This window comes from Phoca vitulina, unplaced genomic scaffold (assembly GCF_004348235.1).
Source record: "Phoca vitulina isolate PV1807 unplaced genomic scaffold, GSC_HSeal_1.0 scaffold74, whole genome shotgun sequence".
NCBI lineage: Eukaryota > Metazoa > Chordata > Mammalia > Carnivora > Phocidae > Phoca > Phoca vitulina.
In genome coordinates, this window is record NW_022589777.1 from 6277342 (window position 1) to 6293496 (window position 16155).

Sequence of the window (16155 nt, forward strand, 5' to 3'; positions counted from 1 at the left end):
GAGAGGCTCAGGAAACAGGATCTAGTGATCCCCACCTTAAGAGCTCCGGGCAAGCAAGCATTCCTGGAGCCGCAAGGGCACCCAGCCCCAAATGCCCACCAAATGTGACCAGTCCCAGACCACAGCAGGCAGTGGAGTGCAGTGGTACCTGTCCACATTCTGGTTCATGCTGCATGGGTTTGAGTGCTGGCCTTGCTGGGGGTGAGCTGTGTGACTTTGGGCAAGTCATTTCTCTGTGCCTCAGTTTTCCCATCTACAAATGGGATGATAGTAGTACCCACCTCTTAGGGGGATTGCGATAATTAAATGAGCTCATACATATAAAGATCTTAGGATTGTACCTGGCCTTCAGCAAACAGTTATGCATCATGATTATTACCCTTTTCTCCTGCTCTGGGTCAACTGCAGGTCTCCTGCTGGGATGATGGCATGCTTGTTTTCCATACTATGTGTCCAGCTTCTATACTACTCTGACTGTACCCACTCAGGGCTGACCTGGTTCTCTGGGCTTAAGTTGGTGGCAGGGCCCTGTTTCCACCTATATGAACCCCCCACTCGGCCACCACGTCCCTCTCCATTGCTGACCCATCGAAGAACTGCCAATGGGGCCTGAACCCAAATGACACGGCTCCCCATGACTCCAACCCCCTGGGCTGGTGGGAAGGATACCAAGCACTTTCCTCTTTTTGGGCAGAGCCACTGGCCAATTCTTCTGTCTCTCTATTCTCCCATTTCACCCACGACGAGGTCCCAGAGGCCTTACATTCTAGCAAGGGGAAAGGTGGGTGTGCCTGGATCAACAAATACTTTTGCCTCCATTCTTCACTTTCGTCTTTTATGGCCCAGCTCAAATGTCACGTCTTTGGTGTGGCTTTCCCTGATTCTCATGGTCAGAATTCTAACATCACAGTTGCTCAACTATGATCTTGGACAAGTTCCTTTCCTCTGGCTGGAGTTTCCCCATCTGTGAAATGGAGATACTGCTACCAAATGAACCTGACAGGACACTGGGAGGATCCATTATAAGCCAATGGATGTAAAAACCTACCTCCCCTCCCCTCACGTTCCTTCCCAGGCACAGGAGATGGGGAGATACCCAAGTGAGCTCACCACACAGGTGTCTACAAAGCCTACAAAACCAAGCCCTTTCCTGGAATGGCCATTCCTCCTTCTTTACCCATGGAATTTCTAGTCAATCTTCCAGGACCAGCTCAAATATCATCTCTTCTGTGAAGCATTCCTACTGCCCCGAGGGAAAATAAATTTCTCTCTCCCATGTACTCCTATAATTCTTTGTCTCTATTAAATCTCTTATTTTTTTTTAACTTTTATCATTATTGCCTGGCCCCTCACTGTGCTGGGGATTTGCTTGAGGTCAAGAACCATATTTTGTTCTTTGGGAGGAATTTCATGATGCCCAGCACGTAGTAGCTGCTCCATAGATGTTCATGAACTCAAGTTCTGTTTTGTGTGCTCCCTGGATTCTAGAGTGGGTTCTGGAGGCAAATCCTGCTGTATATGCAGGATCCTGACCCTATTACTGGTTCATGTGGAAACCACAACTGAATCTACAATCTAGTCCATGGAGTCTATGGAGAAGGGCTCCCACACAGCCTGGGAGTGGGATGGCCTTGCATTCCCACTGGATCTCAGCTGCAAGCCGGTAGAGGCAGTGAGCTACGGCTAAAGGACTTCAGGAAACAGCGGGTTCTGGAAAAGCCAAATCGTGTCTATAGTTGAACGTGTGAGTTCATTAAGTGTTCAATGACTCGATTTTCTTTTTAAAAATTTAATAGCGTCTATGTATAATATGACCCTACATTTAGCAATTCTTCCTTCCTCCTGTAATGGTCACTGAAGGCAATTCGACACTCACATTTATGCCAGGTCCCTTATCCATGCCTCACATTTTACCCCGCAATGATATTTGAAGTAGGTAGTACTATTCCCTGCATTTCATAAATGTGGAAATTAAGGCTGAGAGAGGATAAGGAGCATGCCCAAGGTCAAGGAGACTAAAACTCAGGGCCGACGGCAAAGATCTAGTTCTTCCTAGTCAGTATGCAATGCTACTTTCTCATCAGAGTGTCAGGTGCTTGCCAAGTACTGGTCTAGTCCACACAAATGGATCTGACGTGTTTCCAGCCCCTCAAGAGATCTGCGTTCTGGTAGAGGAGGCTGGTATACACATAATTAAAAACATGAAGCACAAAAAATGTAACTATGGACTAGAAGTATGTGATGAATTGCAAGGGAGCCTGAGGGGGGTGTGAGCAGTTCAGCCTGGGGGGATCAGGGACGGCAAAGAAGCCTAGTCTTGGGTGACTTTATGGCTAGCCTCCACTCTGATGGACAGAGAATGACGAGAGGAGAGCACACAGATGTGAGAGGCAGAGAGGACCACATGTGTGAAGGGGCGGAGGGCCAGAGTGCCAGGCGTCCTTGGGCATGGGGAACAGATCAGCATTAGCTAGGGCATGGGATTTCTGAGTAGGAGCTGGGCTGTGACAGGCTTGCTTTTGTCAAAATACTGGACTTGTTTCTTTAAGCCTTGGAGGCTGCGGACAGCCTCAGAGGAGGGAAATGAGCTGACCTGCACTGGGCAGGAGGGAGGGCCTGGGAGGATCATTTCTGAGTAGGAACTGGGAGGTAAACAGGGTCCTGCATCCTTCAGAAAGGTACTGTCAGCTCCCAAGGTCTCTGCCAGGACTGGTTTCCAAATGAGAGTAAGAGAAAAGGAGTCTCTTTCCTGTTGAAAGAGCTAGGTTGAAGACCAGAACTGCTCCCAGGCCCCAGTGCAGCGCCCCCCACAGGACTGCAGGAGCATGGCTATTCTGAGTTATGAGGCCGTGTCAGTGTCCACAGCTGCACACCCCCGGCCCCCAGAAGATGAGATCTGACACACTGCCCTCTGCCAAGGGTGATGTGGGGCCAGAAAAGGAAGGAGGGGAACCGGCATCAGTCTCTGGGCTCAGCCTGCAAGGCTCAGCTGAAATGCTGGCTTCAGCACTGGAAGACTGCTTTTCCAAATTAACAAAAGATGTTCGAGATCCATGATTCCATCTTCATCATATAGCAAATGATTTATACACGGAGATTTATAAATTCTATGGAAACATAAATGACACATCTCTGCACAGTATACTGTATCTTTACATGTTCTAACACAGACTAAAACAATGTCCCATAACATATAATAAACACAAGCAACTTTTTTTATCATCAGCATTAGAAATACGTATTGATAATTACCAGGCACCTTGCACTGAGGATTTTTGGAAAATACTCCCATTTTTCCTTTTTTATATATTTTTAAAAATATATCTTCTGAACTCATCATGGAAAAAAAAACAAGCAATCTTTTTAGAAAACTGACCCCGAATTCTTTGGCTCTGAAAGAAAATGTAGTGCCAAATTTTTGCCTAATAAAATGACATTTTAAGTGGAATCTGAGTCAAGCCCCAATGAAGGAATGAATACTGGTTCTTTGAGTCAGCAGAAGAATTCAGTCTTTGGTATCCAACACTCCATTATTCATTGGCCTGAATTGGCAAGAGAGCTGTCGGCACTGTGGAGATGACCAGAAAAGCAGGAGGTGGGAGGTAGGTGGATAATGAGAGAAAAGCAATCTGAAATACCTCTCAGGCCAGCTTTGAACAACATGTTGGGCATTTATCATCCGGAGGTGGAGGAGCTCCGCTCTCCCCTTGCTGGATACTCTCTCAGCTCATTTCTCTGTGCATGGGGTAATTTCCTGAGCAAGTGCTTAAAATCACATGTCTTGTCGAGCCTTTGGCTCAGGCATAGCCTCCAGAGTCCCACTAAGCAAGGCCAGAGGAAAGAATTGGTTCCCCTTTATGAGACAGCCCCTCCCCAGCCCATGCCCCAGCACGGCTCACCGGGGCCTGCGGAAGGTCAGGCCGTAGTGCTGACAGGCTAGCCCCACGGTGGGAGTGTACACGATGGGCATGAATTTCTCCACGTCTGACGTCAGCACTCGGTAGAACAGCTTCTCATTCCGGTCCTGGAGTGTCATGAGAATGATGTACCTTGGGAAGGGAGACAAGAACCAAGCTGGTCACAGGAGCCCCACAGGTGGCAACATTAAGGGCCCTTGATGCCCAGACCCAGGGCTCCCACTCAGCTGCTCACAATGGCACATTCATAGGCAAATCACCATCTCTCCTCAGCATGGGTCTCATTTTCTATGAAATGAGAATATCATCTGCCTTCTAGTACTTACTCTTACTCATGGCATAGGCACAATTCTAAATATTTTACATTAACTCATTTAAAACTCCCAGAGACTTGTGAGATAGGTGCTAAAATGCTGGCTATTTTAGAGATAAGCAGGCTAAGGCACAGAGAGATGAAATCACTCACCCAGCTCTCATAGCAGAGTAAGGATTTGAACCTAAGCAATCTGACTCTAGAATCTCAACCATGGTGCCAGATGGCTAGTTATGTTATTACTATGTGGACATTGATGAATGACAACAGAATCATAACACGCTGGGGTGGAGTAGGGTCCAGGAAGATACCGAACACACCAGTGGTATATGAACTGGGCTTTCCCACCCCAAGGGGCCAGTTCCTATCACAACCACAGCTCACAAGTGGCTGAGTACTGCTTGGCATGCTCCAAAAAAATCTCTTTCTCACCTATTATTCCCTGAAGCCTAATATCACTAAGCCAGGAAAAGAGCCTTTCATTCACAGTCCTGAAAATGCAAAAACCTGGGAGAAAAAAAAACCCAGGGTCTGAAATTCATGATACGGTGTAGATGACTACTGATATGACACCCTTTCTGGATAACAGTTTAGGAGAGCATGGAGGTACTTGAGCCCTGGCATGGAATGGGGTGGGAGAGTTGTTCCCGTAGGGGAATGATCCCTGCGTGTGGCACCAGGGTCCTGGATTTGAATCCCAGCTCTGTTGTTTCCTAGTTTTGTCACTTTGGGGAAGTCACATGACTTCTTGGGGCCTCAGTCTCTTCTTCCTCCCCAAAGGCACTGGTCCAGAACTAAAAATAGTGTTCAGAAGGAAGGGAGGGTTTCTGCTTAGAACAGACAGCGTCTCAGCTCATTACTAGCATGAGCATTCTCTTACTCAGTAGCCATTTGTACACATCTCTTCCCAATTCTGCATTCAGTGATGTCGAATGGTAACCTGAAATCGGTCATGGTTGGGAGTATACGGGCAAATGCTACAAATCAGTGCTCCCTCGGTGTCCCAGAACCAGTTAGTAAACATTTACCAGCGTACCATTACCCTTATCCAAAAGAAGCTGGGGAGCCTCCTTAGCATTTCCCTGAGCACCTGCTGAAACAAGGGATTCTAGGAATGAGTGGGTCAGAGTAGTCAGCAGAGCATCGGGAGCTAGCTCTCTGGAGCTCCCAGAATCAGGCATGACCCCCCTGCTCCCTGGGCCTGCCACATCTTCCCTGGCATATAAGTAAGGTCTACCTAGCTGAAAAAAAAAACTGGAGAGGTAAGGATTTGGGACTTCTAATTTTAAGGAAAGGGGATTTCACATTAGACTTTAATTCTTTGTAAATTTAACAAAAGAGGAAAGTTCAGGTTGTTCAAAGTTAGAGCATGTGTAATGTTGTCGGTTGAATTCATTGTGTACTTTCTGGTTTGCTCTTCAGGGTACTAGACCTAGTATGAGTGGAATAAACAAGAGGGAAAGAGCATTTGACCTGGGCTGCAGTATGGCCTTGGAGTTAATGGGAGTGATATCCATAGTGTTCAGCCCTTCAGGAATAGAGGGCGGGGTGAATAGGCAGAGGTTTCCTTATCCCCTACCATTTAGAAGCAATGGCTACTGTGGGGGGAGCTCAGGAAGGTGGGTGCAGGATCACCCTAACATGCTGCTGAGCTCTACCCCTAGGGGGCAGCCACACCTTCAACGACCCCAAGTCTTGGCCATTAAGCTCTATAGATATGTAGGGAAACCCATATCCTCCCCCTAAATTTCTGCTGGAGCCCATAGCAAGGTGCCATATTTATTTTACAAGCTTTTGCATAGTGCCTCCTGTTATAAGTTACAGTTACTATGTAAGTGTTCTGAGCACGTTAAAATACTAATGCATTTAAGCCTCATCATAACCCTATGAGTTAGATGCCACTGATAAACTCATGGTACAAATGAGGAATGACCTAGAGAGGCTAAGTAATTTTTGCTATTAAGTGGTAGAATGAGGATTTGAACTTAGTCTGACACTAGAGTCTAGTTTTGTAGCCATTAAGCTCCAATGCCTCCAGCTATGGCAGAGCAGAGCAGTTAAAAGCAGACTCTGGAGCGAACTGTGTTCAAATCCTGGCTGTACCAATTCGTAGCCATGTGATCTGGGAGCTCACTACCTTCTTTAGTGAAACTGACAAAGCTGACCCTGTGATCCTTCAGTTGGCTCTTCATGGAATATCCCCCCTGGGAGAACCCAGAGGGGCGGCAGGGTTATTAACGGTTCCCATAAACCTCTAACATATGACATCCTAGGTCCTTTCCAAGGTGTTGGGGTGCATTTCCGCTTTGCTCCCCCCACATTCCCTTCATACCAGGGACCTGGGCCATGGACCACTTCCTCGACACACTTGTCCCACTCGGTCCCCTTCTTCCTGCTGAGCGAAATGCCTTCCATGAACCCCACCACTGTTTGCTGAAGCCTTATCAGTGCTTCTCAGGCTGACTCAGATACCACCATCTCCCAGAGGCCCAACCAGATTGCACCTGTTGGAAGCCAGTCTCCCTTCCCAGTTCTGACTGTGCCTCTGTCATAACAAGCCCCATCGCTCAGGGAGACCACCACCCTGTGGAAGGTGGGGCCAGGGCTGGGATCTCTCAGGGCTCTCAGCCTTTCCTACTGGAGAGTACCAGAAAACCCGTGTGCCACAGGAAACACCTGAGCCCGGAGCTTGGGGGGAGAGAGCAGACTCTAGGCACTGACTTGTCCAGGTCGCTCTGCTGCCGCTCGTAGTATCTCATGATCCGCAGGAGCTGGACATCCTGGCTCAGGAAGCAGGGGGGGATCAGGCCGTGGATTCCAAGCTGCAGCCTTTCTTCCAGTGTGAAGGCCATCCCCTGAGAGAACAAGAAAGAAACACACGCACATGAAGGGATATGCGTGAAACTGAGGAACAGAGAGGTCTGGTCAGCAGACCTTGTTTTTGATGACCGTGACAGTCTTGAGGAGTACCGCTCATGTATTTCATACAGTACCCTTCTACTGGCATTGGTCTCCTTTTTCTCATGACTCTACTGGGGTTATGGGTTTTTAGAAGGAAGACCACAGAGGTGAAGTGCCATTTTGATCACATCAGATCAAGATCGATACTCTCAACATGATTTATCACTGTTGATATCAACCTTGATCATGACCTTGAATACCGGGCTGGGTCGTGCTTGTCAGGAATCTCTGCTGTAAAGTAACTTCTTTTTTTGGAACTCTTCCGCATGGGAGATTTGTCTCTTCTCCCCCATGTATTTTTATTCAATCACTTATTTATATTAGAATGGACTCATGGGTATTTATTTTATACTTTGGATTATAAGCCAATACTCCTTTCTTTATTTTATTACTCAAATTGTTTGTTACTCAGCTTTGGCCACTGGGAGCTCTTTCAGTTGGCTCCTGTATCCCTTTAACATATTCTCTTAATTCCTTCCTCCCTCCGCCTCTCCACTTCCCTCCTTCTACCTCCCTCCCCTCCACCTCCCTCCCTTCCTTCTCTCTCTCCCTCCCTCTCTCTCTCTCTTTCTTTTTTCTTTCTCTCTCTCTCTTCCTTCCTTCATTCCTCTTCCTTCCTTTTCTTTCTTTCTTCCTTCCTTCCTTCCTTCCTCCCTTCCTCCTTCCTTCCTTTCTTTCTTTCTTTCTTCCTTCCTTCCCTCCTTCCTTTCTTTCTTTTTCTTTCTTTCCATCTACTTTTTACTTTCTGGGACAGGATGCTCCAGGCTCACCTTGTATATTGCCTGCCCCAGTCCTAGAATCAGCCATTTTTCCCAATGAGGCCTGATTCCTTCTCTGAAGCATGGTATGAGAACCCAAGATCTGGGCCCTACTTAATACATGTGCTACTTACTACTGGGGTTTTATTGTTTCCAGTCCCTCTCAGCTGAAAGAGCAAGGAAATGAATCTATACTAAGGTAAACATAACTTCATACTAATGTCTCTAATCCATTACCACATGGATCATTCTAGCCTCATCACTTCACTAATCTGTAAATTCTCACTCCACCCGTGACAGACTTAGCTCCCGCCACCTGCCATCCATGTACTTAGTTACTGGATTCCAGTATACATGTAACAGAATCGTTAATTTACGCCACAATGGGAAACAACTTAGTACATTGGAGTATACTGCTTACGAGCTGTTCCTCTTGCCTTCAGTCTTACAAACTCCACTTATTTCCTGAGTTACTTAGGTCAGCACTTTCCCTCCCACCCCCTTCACTGAGGTTGTATCATACATTTATAAAACAGTTACATTCTCCTGTCACAATCTGCCTTCCTGCCTGGCATCCAACAGCCTATTAAATGACTTGAGAAAATCTGGATACATTAAGATCCATTCTTGTACTGTAAAGTTCTATGAGTTTTGACAAATGCATAATATCATGAATCCATCATTACAGCATCATACAAAATAGTTTCACTGCTCCAAATATCCCATGTGCTTTACCTATTAATCCCTCCCTTCCTTCCCCGGGACCTCTGGCAACTACTGATTTTTTCTTTTTCACTGTCTGGACAGTTTTGCCTTTTCCAGAATGTCAAACAATTGAAATCACACAGTATGTAGCCTTTTCAGACTAGCTTCTAACCATAAGCACGTAAGGTTCATCCATCCATTTTTGTGGCTTTATAACTCATTTCTTTTTTTGTTTTTTATAGATTTTATTTATTTATTTGAGAGAGAGAACATGAGCAGTGTGGGGGGAAGAGCAGAGGGAGAGGGAGAAGCAGACTCCCTGACTGAGCCACCCGGGTGCCCTGATAACTCGTTTCTTTTTATCATGGGGTGACATTCCACAGTCTGTACTGTAGTTTGTTTCTCCATTTATCTATTCATCTTGGTTGCTTCCAGTTTTTGGTGACTATAAATAAAGTTGCTATAAATATTCATGCGCAGGTTTTTGTGTGGACATGAGTTTTCAAATTAGTTGAGTAAATACGTAGGAGTGCAATTACTAGATCATATGGTAGAACTATGTTTAGCTTTTTAAAGAAACTGCCAAATGGTTTTCTAAAGTGTCTGCACTGTTTTGCACTCTCACCAGCAGCGACTGAGTTTCTCTTGCCCCACACCGTCTCTAGCATTGGGTAGTGTCAGTTTTTTAAATTTTAGGCACTGTCATACTATCATTGTTTTAATTTGCAATTCCCTATTGGCATATTGATGTTGAGGATTTTTTCATATGCTCATTTTCCATCTGTATATCTTTTGGTAAGGTATCTGTTCAAATTTTTTGCCCATTTTTTGTTTTGTTTTCTTATCGTTGAGTTTTAAGAATTCTTTGATTGACAGTTTCAATGCAACCCGCATCAGAATTCAAATGGTCTCTTCTGTAGAAGTAGAAAAGTTGGTCCTCAAATTCACATGTAATAGCAAGGGGCCCTGAACAACCAAAACCATTTTTATTATTTTTTAAAATTTTTTTAAAAGATTTTATTTATTTATTTGGCAGAGAGAGAGACAGTGAGAGAGGGAACACAAGCAGGGGGAGTGGGAGAGGGAGAAGCAGGCTTCCCGCTGAGCGGGGAGCCCGATGCGGGGCTCGATCCCAGGACCCTGGGATCAAGACCTGAGCCGAAGGCAGCCGCTTAACAACTGAGCCACCCAGGTGCCCCCAAAACCATTTTTAAAAAGAAGATTCTGAAATATAACACAAAGCTGCAGTAATCAAAATAGTGTGGTACTGGCATAAGGACAGATAAATAGATTGACAGAATAGAATCAAGAGTTCAGAAGTAAACTCATACATCTATGGCAAATTGATTTTTGACAAGGACACCAAGTCCATTCAATGGGGAAAAGAACAGTCTCTTAAAGAGTTGGTGCTGGGACAACTGCATTTCCACATGCAAAAGAATAAAGTTGGACCCCTACCTCACACCCAATACAAAAATTAACTAAAAATGGATCAGTAACCTAAAATATAAGAGCTAAAATCATAAAACTCTTGGAAGAAAACACAGGGGTAAGTCTTCATGACCTTGGATTTAGCAATGAATTCTTAGAGTGATACCAAAAGCGCTAGTAACAAAGGAAAAATTAGGTAAATTGACTTCATTTAAAAATTTTCATGCAAAAAGGGGACTATTAAGAAAGTGAACAAGGGTGCCTGGGTGGCTCAGTCGGTTAAGCATCTGCCTTTGGCTCAGGTCATGATCCCAGGGTCCTGGGATCGAGTCCCGCATCGGGTTCCCTGCTCAGAGGGGAGCCTGCTTCTTCCTCTGCCTGCCACTCCCCCTGCTTGTGCTCTCTCTCTGACAAGTAAATAAATAAATAAATATCTTTAAAAATAAGTTAAAAAAAAAAGAAAGTGAACAGACAACCTACAGAATGGGAGAAATATTTGGAAATAGCATAAGGCATCTAATACCTAGAATCTATAAACAATTGCTACAGCAGAACAATCAACAAAAAGGAACCCAATTGAAAAATGGGCAAATAAATAACTTGAAAGTACATTTCTCCAAAGAAGATTTATAAATAGCCAATAGCACATGAAAAAAAAAAAATGTCAGCATCATTAATCAGCAGGAAAATGCAAATCAAAACTACAGTGAGGTACCATTTCACACCCACTAGGATGGCTGGAATAAAAGCAACAGTAAATAACAAGTGTTGATGAGGATGTGGTAAAAGTAAATACACTGCTGGTAGGAACGGAAAGTTTTGCAGCCTCTATGGAAAAATAGTTTAGCAGTCCCTCAAAAAGCTAAACCTAGAACTACCATATGACCCCAGCAATTCCACACCCAAGTATATCCCCAAAGGAATTGAAAGCAAGGACCTGAACAGACACTTGTACATCAACATCCAATGCAGCATTATTCACAATAGCTTCAAGATGGAATCAACCCAACATATGAACAGATCAACAAGATGCATACGTGTATAGTGAAGATTTCTTCAAACGTAAAAAGGAATGAAGTTCCGATACATGCTACTTCGTGGATGAACCTTGAAAACATCATGCTAAGTGAAATAAGCCAGATATGAAAGGACAAATACATGACTCCACTTACATGAAATACCTAAAATAGGCAAATTCATAAAGACAGAAAGTAGAGATTTTTATTTTTATTTTTTTTTTAGTAATCTCTATACCCAGTGTGGGGTTCGAACTCACAACCCTGAGACTGTGACTCGCATGATCCACCATCGGAGCCAGCCAGGTACCCATAGAAAGTAGATTAGAGATCACTAAGGGCCAAGAGGGGCATTGTGAGTTATTGCTTAATGGATACAGAGTTTCTGTTTGGGATGATGACGTATTGGGATGATGATGGCAATAGTTGCACAACACTGTGAGTACACGTCTCACTTGATTGTGCGTAATTGTACACTCAAAAATGGTTAAGATGGCACATTTTGTTCTACTTTCCCACAACTTTAAAAAATTAATAATATATTATATCCCCAAACCATTGAGTTGTACACTTTAAATGGGTGAATTATAACTCCATAAATCTGTCTTACAAGAATTCTTTGCATGTTATGGATACAAGTCTTGTATTGCACATGTATTCTGTAAATATTTCTCTGAGTATGTGGCTTGTCTTTTCATTCTCTCACCAGAATCTTTCACAAACAAGCCTCTCCTGGTTTGGGCACTGGCAGGGAGACGGGGAATCAGTGGGGCATCATGGAATCTGCTCCCTGGCCCTGTTAAGCCCTATGGAGAGAGTGTCTGCTGGCAGGAATTCAGGGACTGTTCTCCAAGGGACACTGGGAGGCATGGGGACCACAGCTGTTCCACCTTTATCCCAACAGGATAAGGTGCCACCCATGGTGTAAAGGAGACCTTTTCTATGTAGAACTGAGGCAGCACAACCTCGAAGATCCTGGCTTCCTCAGCCCTCTGGCTTTCTCATGAAGGGTCCTGGCAGTGATGACAGTAGGGAGCCCCTGAGGGGCTGCCACGGGTGGAGGACATCAACAAGGAAGGAATAATTAATGAATACGGTTAAGATGACCCTCATTGTATCCAAGGCTGAAGATACCTGGGGCAACTCTGGTTAAGCCCTCTATTCATAATGAGCCCCAGGTAACGCTAGGTTCCTCCTTGAAGTGCAGAAGGCTGTGGGGGTGATAATCCAGACCTAGATTGTTTGAAGGGCAGTCTAGCTTCTCCCAGACCCCTTCGGGAGGGAAAGCTTGAAAAGGTAAGGAGCATCAGAGCTCCCCACATTGCTCTGCCAGCTGAAAAAGACCTCATCTACTATAATTACTACAAGCTCTCCAATAGAGACTTCAATAATGACAGGGAGACGTAAGCCCGTATGTTGATCATCCACACCTTAGGGTTGTTGCGATCGTCCGCTCCAAGAAAGGGACTCTAATAAATACTCAATCTTTCTGTATCCTTACAACCACGCTGTGAGGAGGTTTTACAACCTCCACTTTCTAGATGAGAAGGCTAATAAGCAAAAGAGGTTCTGTCATGCTTTGGAAGTTGCAGAGCTATTCCCCATATTTTATTGCTTTTTAACCAGGGTGTCTCTTATAATCAGTAAGTCCATTTAGTGGGATCATTTTCCTGTGATGATTTCTTTGACTAGAGGCAAGTGACAGAACCAAGATTTGATCACAGGCTGCATTCTTGCCGCTACAGTGTTTCCCTGCCAGGACCTTGGTGACATGGATCTCAGAAAATGTGAGTTGGGGTGGGGGTGGTGAGGGAGGAATAGAAAGGGAGAAAAATAAAGAAAAGAAGCAAATTAAAGTTTAGACTCCTTAGTTATTCCTAATTTTCTGTTTGTTGTTGTTTTGTTTTGTTTTGTAACTTAGGAATCTCTGGAACTATGAATACTGGGCTCCTCTAGTGTTTTTAAAAAGCAATAATGACACCTCAGCTTAATGAAAATCCTAAAAAGCTGTCCCTCCTCTCAGAAGAAGTCCTGGAACTGAAAGAAAGATCTACCCGAAGATAGGCTCCACTTTGAAAGTATGACTCACAGAGAATTCTCTACGTACTCTTCACACAAAGAATTCCAAACCTTTTCTTCATCAAAGCCCAAAGGCACCAGGTCATAAAACCCCGGTGCTGGCCACCAGCTTTGCAAGCTGGTGCAACACTGAGGTCCTTGATCATTTCGTAGGAAATTACCTGCCCTGGAGAGTGAGCACTTTCACCAAACACCATTAGGCAGGTGACTGTTCGCTGGCTTGGTAAAGACTGTGAATCGTCTCTTCTTGGCCCTGGGGGTCCCAGGGAGGCCCAGGCCCTGAATGATGACATCATCTTCGGTAATGACTGCTGTGGCGTTTAATAACAGCCCGCTTCTCTCTACAGGCTAAGTGTTTCTTTTGGCTGACTGCCACCAACTTCTTTTGTATTTGAGGAAAAAATTATGACTGTTTAGCAACTGGTAATTTCATGGATCTTAAAAAAAAATACTTCTAGAAGCTTCTTTTCATCCTGAAGCTAATGTTAAGGCAACTTCAGATTTACAAGTTTGTAAAGCAGAAATGCACTTTGCAGGTACCATGGCCTCCAAAATAGGATTGGCACAAGATGATTCACTAGCCTGTGGGAGAGACGTATTAGAATTCATATTTCTCTACAAAAGAAATACGCTTTGCTAATTGATACTCAAGACTCTTGGTCTGTATGTCAAAAAGTCACATAATTCCCATAAGGTATACCAGGAACCCTAACATAGACGTCGGGCTTGTACAACACGGAGGAGCTGGCAGTGGGGCCCTTATTCATTCTTATCACATTGAGAAATTATAGTTTCTGTGTGCCTGGTTAAAGAAAAGTCACGCATTATATTATCTAGGGTTTTTTTTTTTTTAAGATTTTATTTATTTATTTGACAAAGCGACACAGCGAGAGAGGGAACACAAGCAGGGGGAGTGGGAGAGGGAGAAGCAGGCTTCCCACGGAGCAGGGAGCCCGATGTGGGGCCCCATCCCGGGACCCTGGGACCATGACCTGAGCTGAAAGCAGATGCTTAATGACTGAGCCACCCAGGCGCCCCTATATTATCTAGTTTTAACAAAGCTCTCAAAATAGAACAAGTGGCTTTTGAAAAATGGCCAACTCTTTTAGTCATAGGTCAACCTTATGGTATTCAGCACATACCAGTAGGCACCTACAGCTGTTATGCTGAAACAATTGAAATGTTTCAGTTGTTACAGAGCCACTGCTCTGATCACTCCCTCAGCCAAGTGTACCTCCCAACCAGCTCTGGCTTCTCTCAGGGAACCTTTGGACCTCCCCAAGATCCAATGGCCAAGGGGTTAGAGTTGGGCAGAGTGGATGGTCTCCAGACCCTATTCTATAACTAAGGGCCTGGGACTGTTTTGATTGGTCAGTGTCTAGGCTGTACCAGTGTGAATCTTTTAACTGTCACCCCTGACTTTCCCTAGTTTATCATCTTCTCTGAATGATCATCTCTGGCCCAGCTGCTGAACTCTGCCCATGGGCTCAGCATTGCCCAAGTTCCCCAGACAAAACTTTCTGACATCAGAGAGACTTTTGAACAGACCCTACCGTCCAATGGCAGGGCTCAGAGGCAGCAAGCCACATGAGGCTGTGCCCCTGACCCAGCCTCCTGCTGTTCAGAGATCCAAGCTGCCCAGGGCCTGGTTCCTTATGACTCAGCTTTTCCGAGGGGAGGCCTCCCCGCCCCACTTGGTGATCTGCCTAGTGCCTCTGCATCCAGAGCCTTGCTGTATACAGGACAATCTCTTCTCATTCATTCCACAAGCATCGATGAGCTCCTACTTTGTGCCAAGATGACCATGTTAGACACTGGGGAGTCCTAAAGGAAATGGGAGCTGCTCACTGCCCTCGTAAGTCTATCAGAGGTGTCACGTGGATTAACACATAATGGAGATTCTGGGCGTCTGCCTTGGGCAAGCCACTTCTCTGATCTCTTTCATATGTTATGGGATTCAATGAAACAATGCACGTGAAATGCTGAGCACAGACCTTGGCACAGAGGAAGTGCTCAATGATGAGTGCTAGGTGTTCTCCTGATAACCATGACTATTTTGTTCACGGGGCGGGGTGGCATTAGAGAGTTCATTCGCAGATGCTGGAGGTAAGCCCTGAGGGGGTGCTAAGAAGCAGATGCTTCAAAGCAGCTCATACAGGCCTGCAGCACAATAATATCATCATCAATAACAACAGCAACCATTACCTCTATTGAGAACCCACTGGGCTGGGTCAGGCACCGAGATAGGCACCTTACACTTGGCATCTCTAATCCTCACAGCAACCCTGGGTTAAGAATCCAGTGATTATTATCCCCACGTGTGGACTCAGAAACTGAGGCCAGAGGGGTAATTGCCCAAGGTCACACAGCGAGTTGATGGAAGAACCAGGAGCAGAACCCAGGTCCATATGTTCCCAGAGTTCACACTCTTTCCTCTGAGCTGACCAACTGCTCCTGAGCGTTCACAGATTAAACAGGTTTTTGAGGGCGCCTGGGTGGCTCAGTTGGTTAAGCAACTGCCTTCGGCTCAGGTCATGATCCTGGAGTCCCAGGATCGAGTCCCGCATCGGGCTCCCTGCTCGGCGGGGAGTCTGCTTCTCCCTCTGCCCCTCCCCCCTCTCATGTGCTCTCTCTCATTCTCTCTCTCTCAAAATAAATAAATAAAATCTTTAAAAAAAAAAAAAAAAAAAAACAGGTTTTTGATCAAATTGGCTTTTATTTGAGTAGGGATGAAGGTATTCTGCTTCTCCAAGTAGAGTCAGTGACCTTAACAGTGCAGCTACTGCTGAGTGATCCTCCGTCTCAGTCCTGGGCCAGTCAGCCCATTGGCAAACAGGTGTGCACGTGCCTTGGAGATCACATGACACACACACAGCCAGGTTCCCTCCGACCCACATTACGATGGAAGGAAGGGGAGCAGACACGTGTGTAACAGTAAAGGCGCTCTGTTCCACCACCATTACATCAGGCTTGGA

The 16155-nt window shown here is 45.2% G+C and overlaps 1 protein-coding gene across 4 annotated transcripts in view; it reads right to left on the bottom strand.

The window, feature by feature from the left end:
• The window catches only part of ME3 (malic enzyme 3), a 197069-nt gene that overhangs the window by 106540 nt on the left and 74374 nt on the right, over nt 1–16155 (bottom strand). For all 4 annotated transcript variants that reach the window (XM_032393613.1, XM_032393612.1, XM_032393614.1 and 1 more), the window contains 2 exons: nt 6952–7085; nt 3900–4049 (listed from right to left, as the gene is read on the bottom strand). In XM_032393613.1, coding sequence (XP_032249504.1) covers nt 3900–4049; nt 6952–7085 — 284 coding nt within the window. The remainder of the gene's footprint in view (nt 1–3899; nt 4050–6951; nt 7086–16155) is intronic.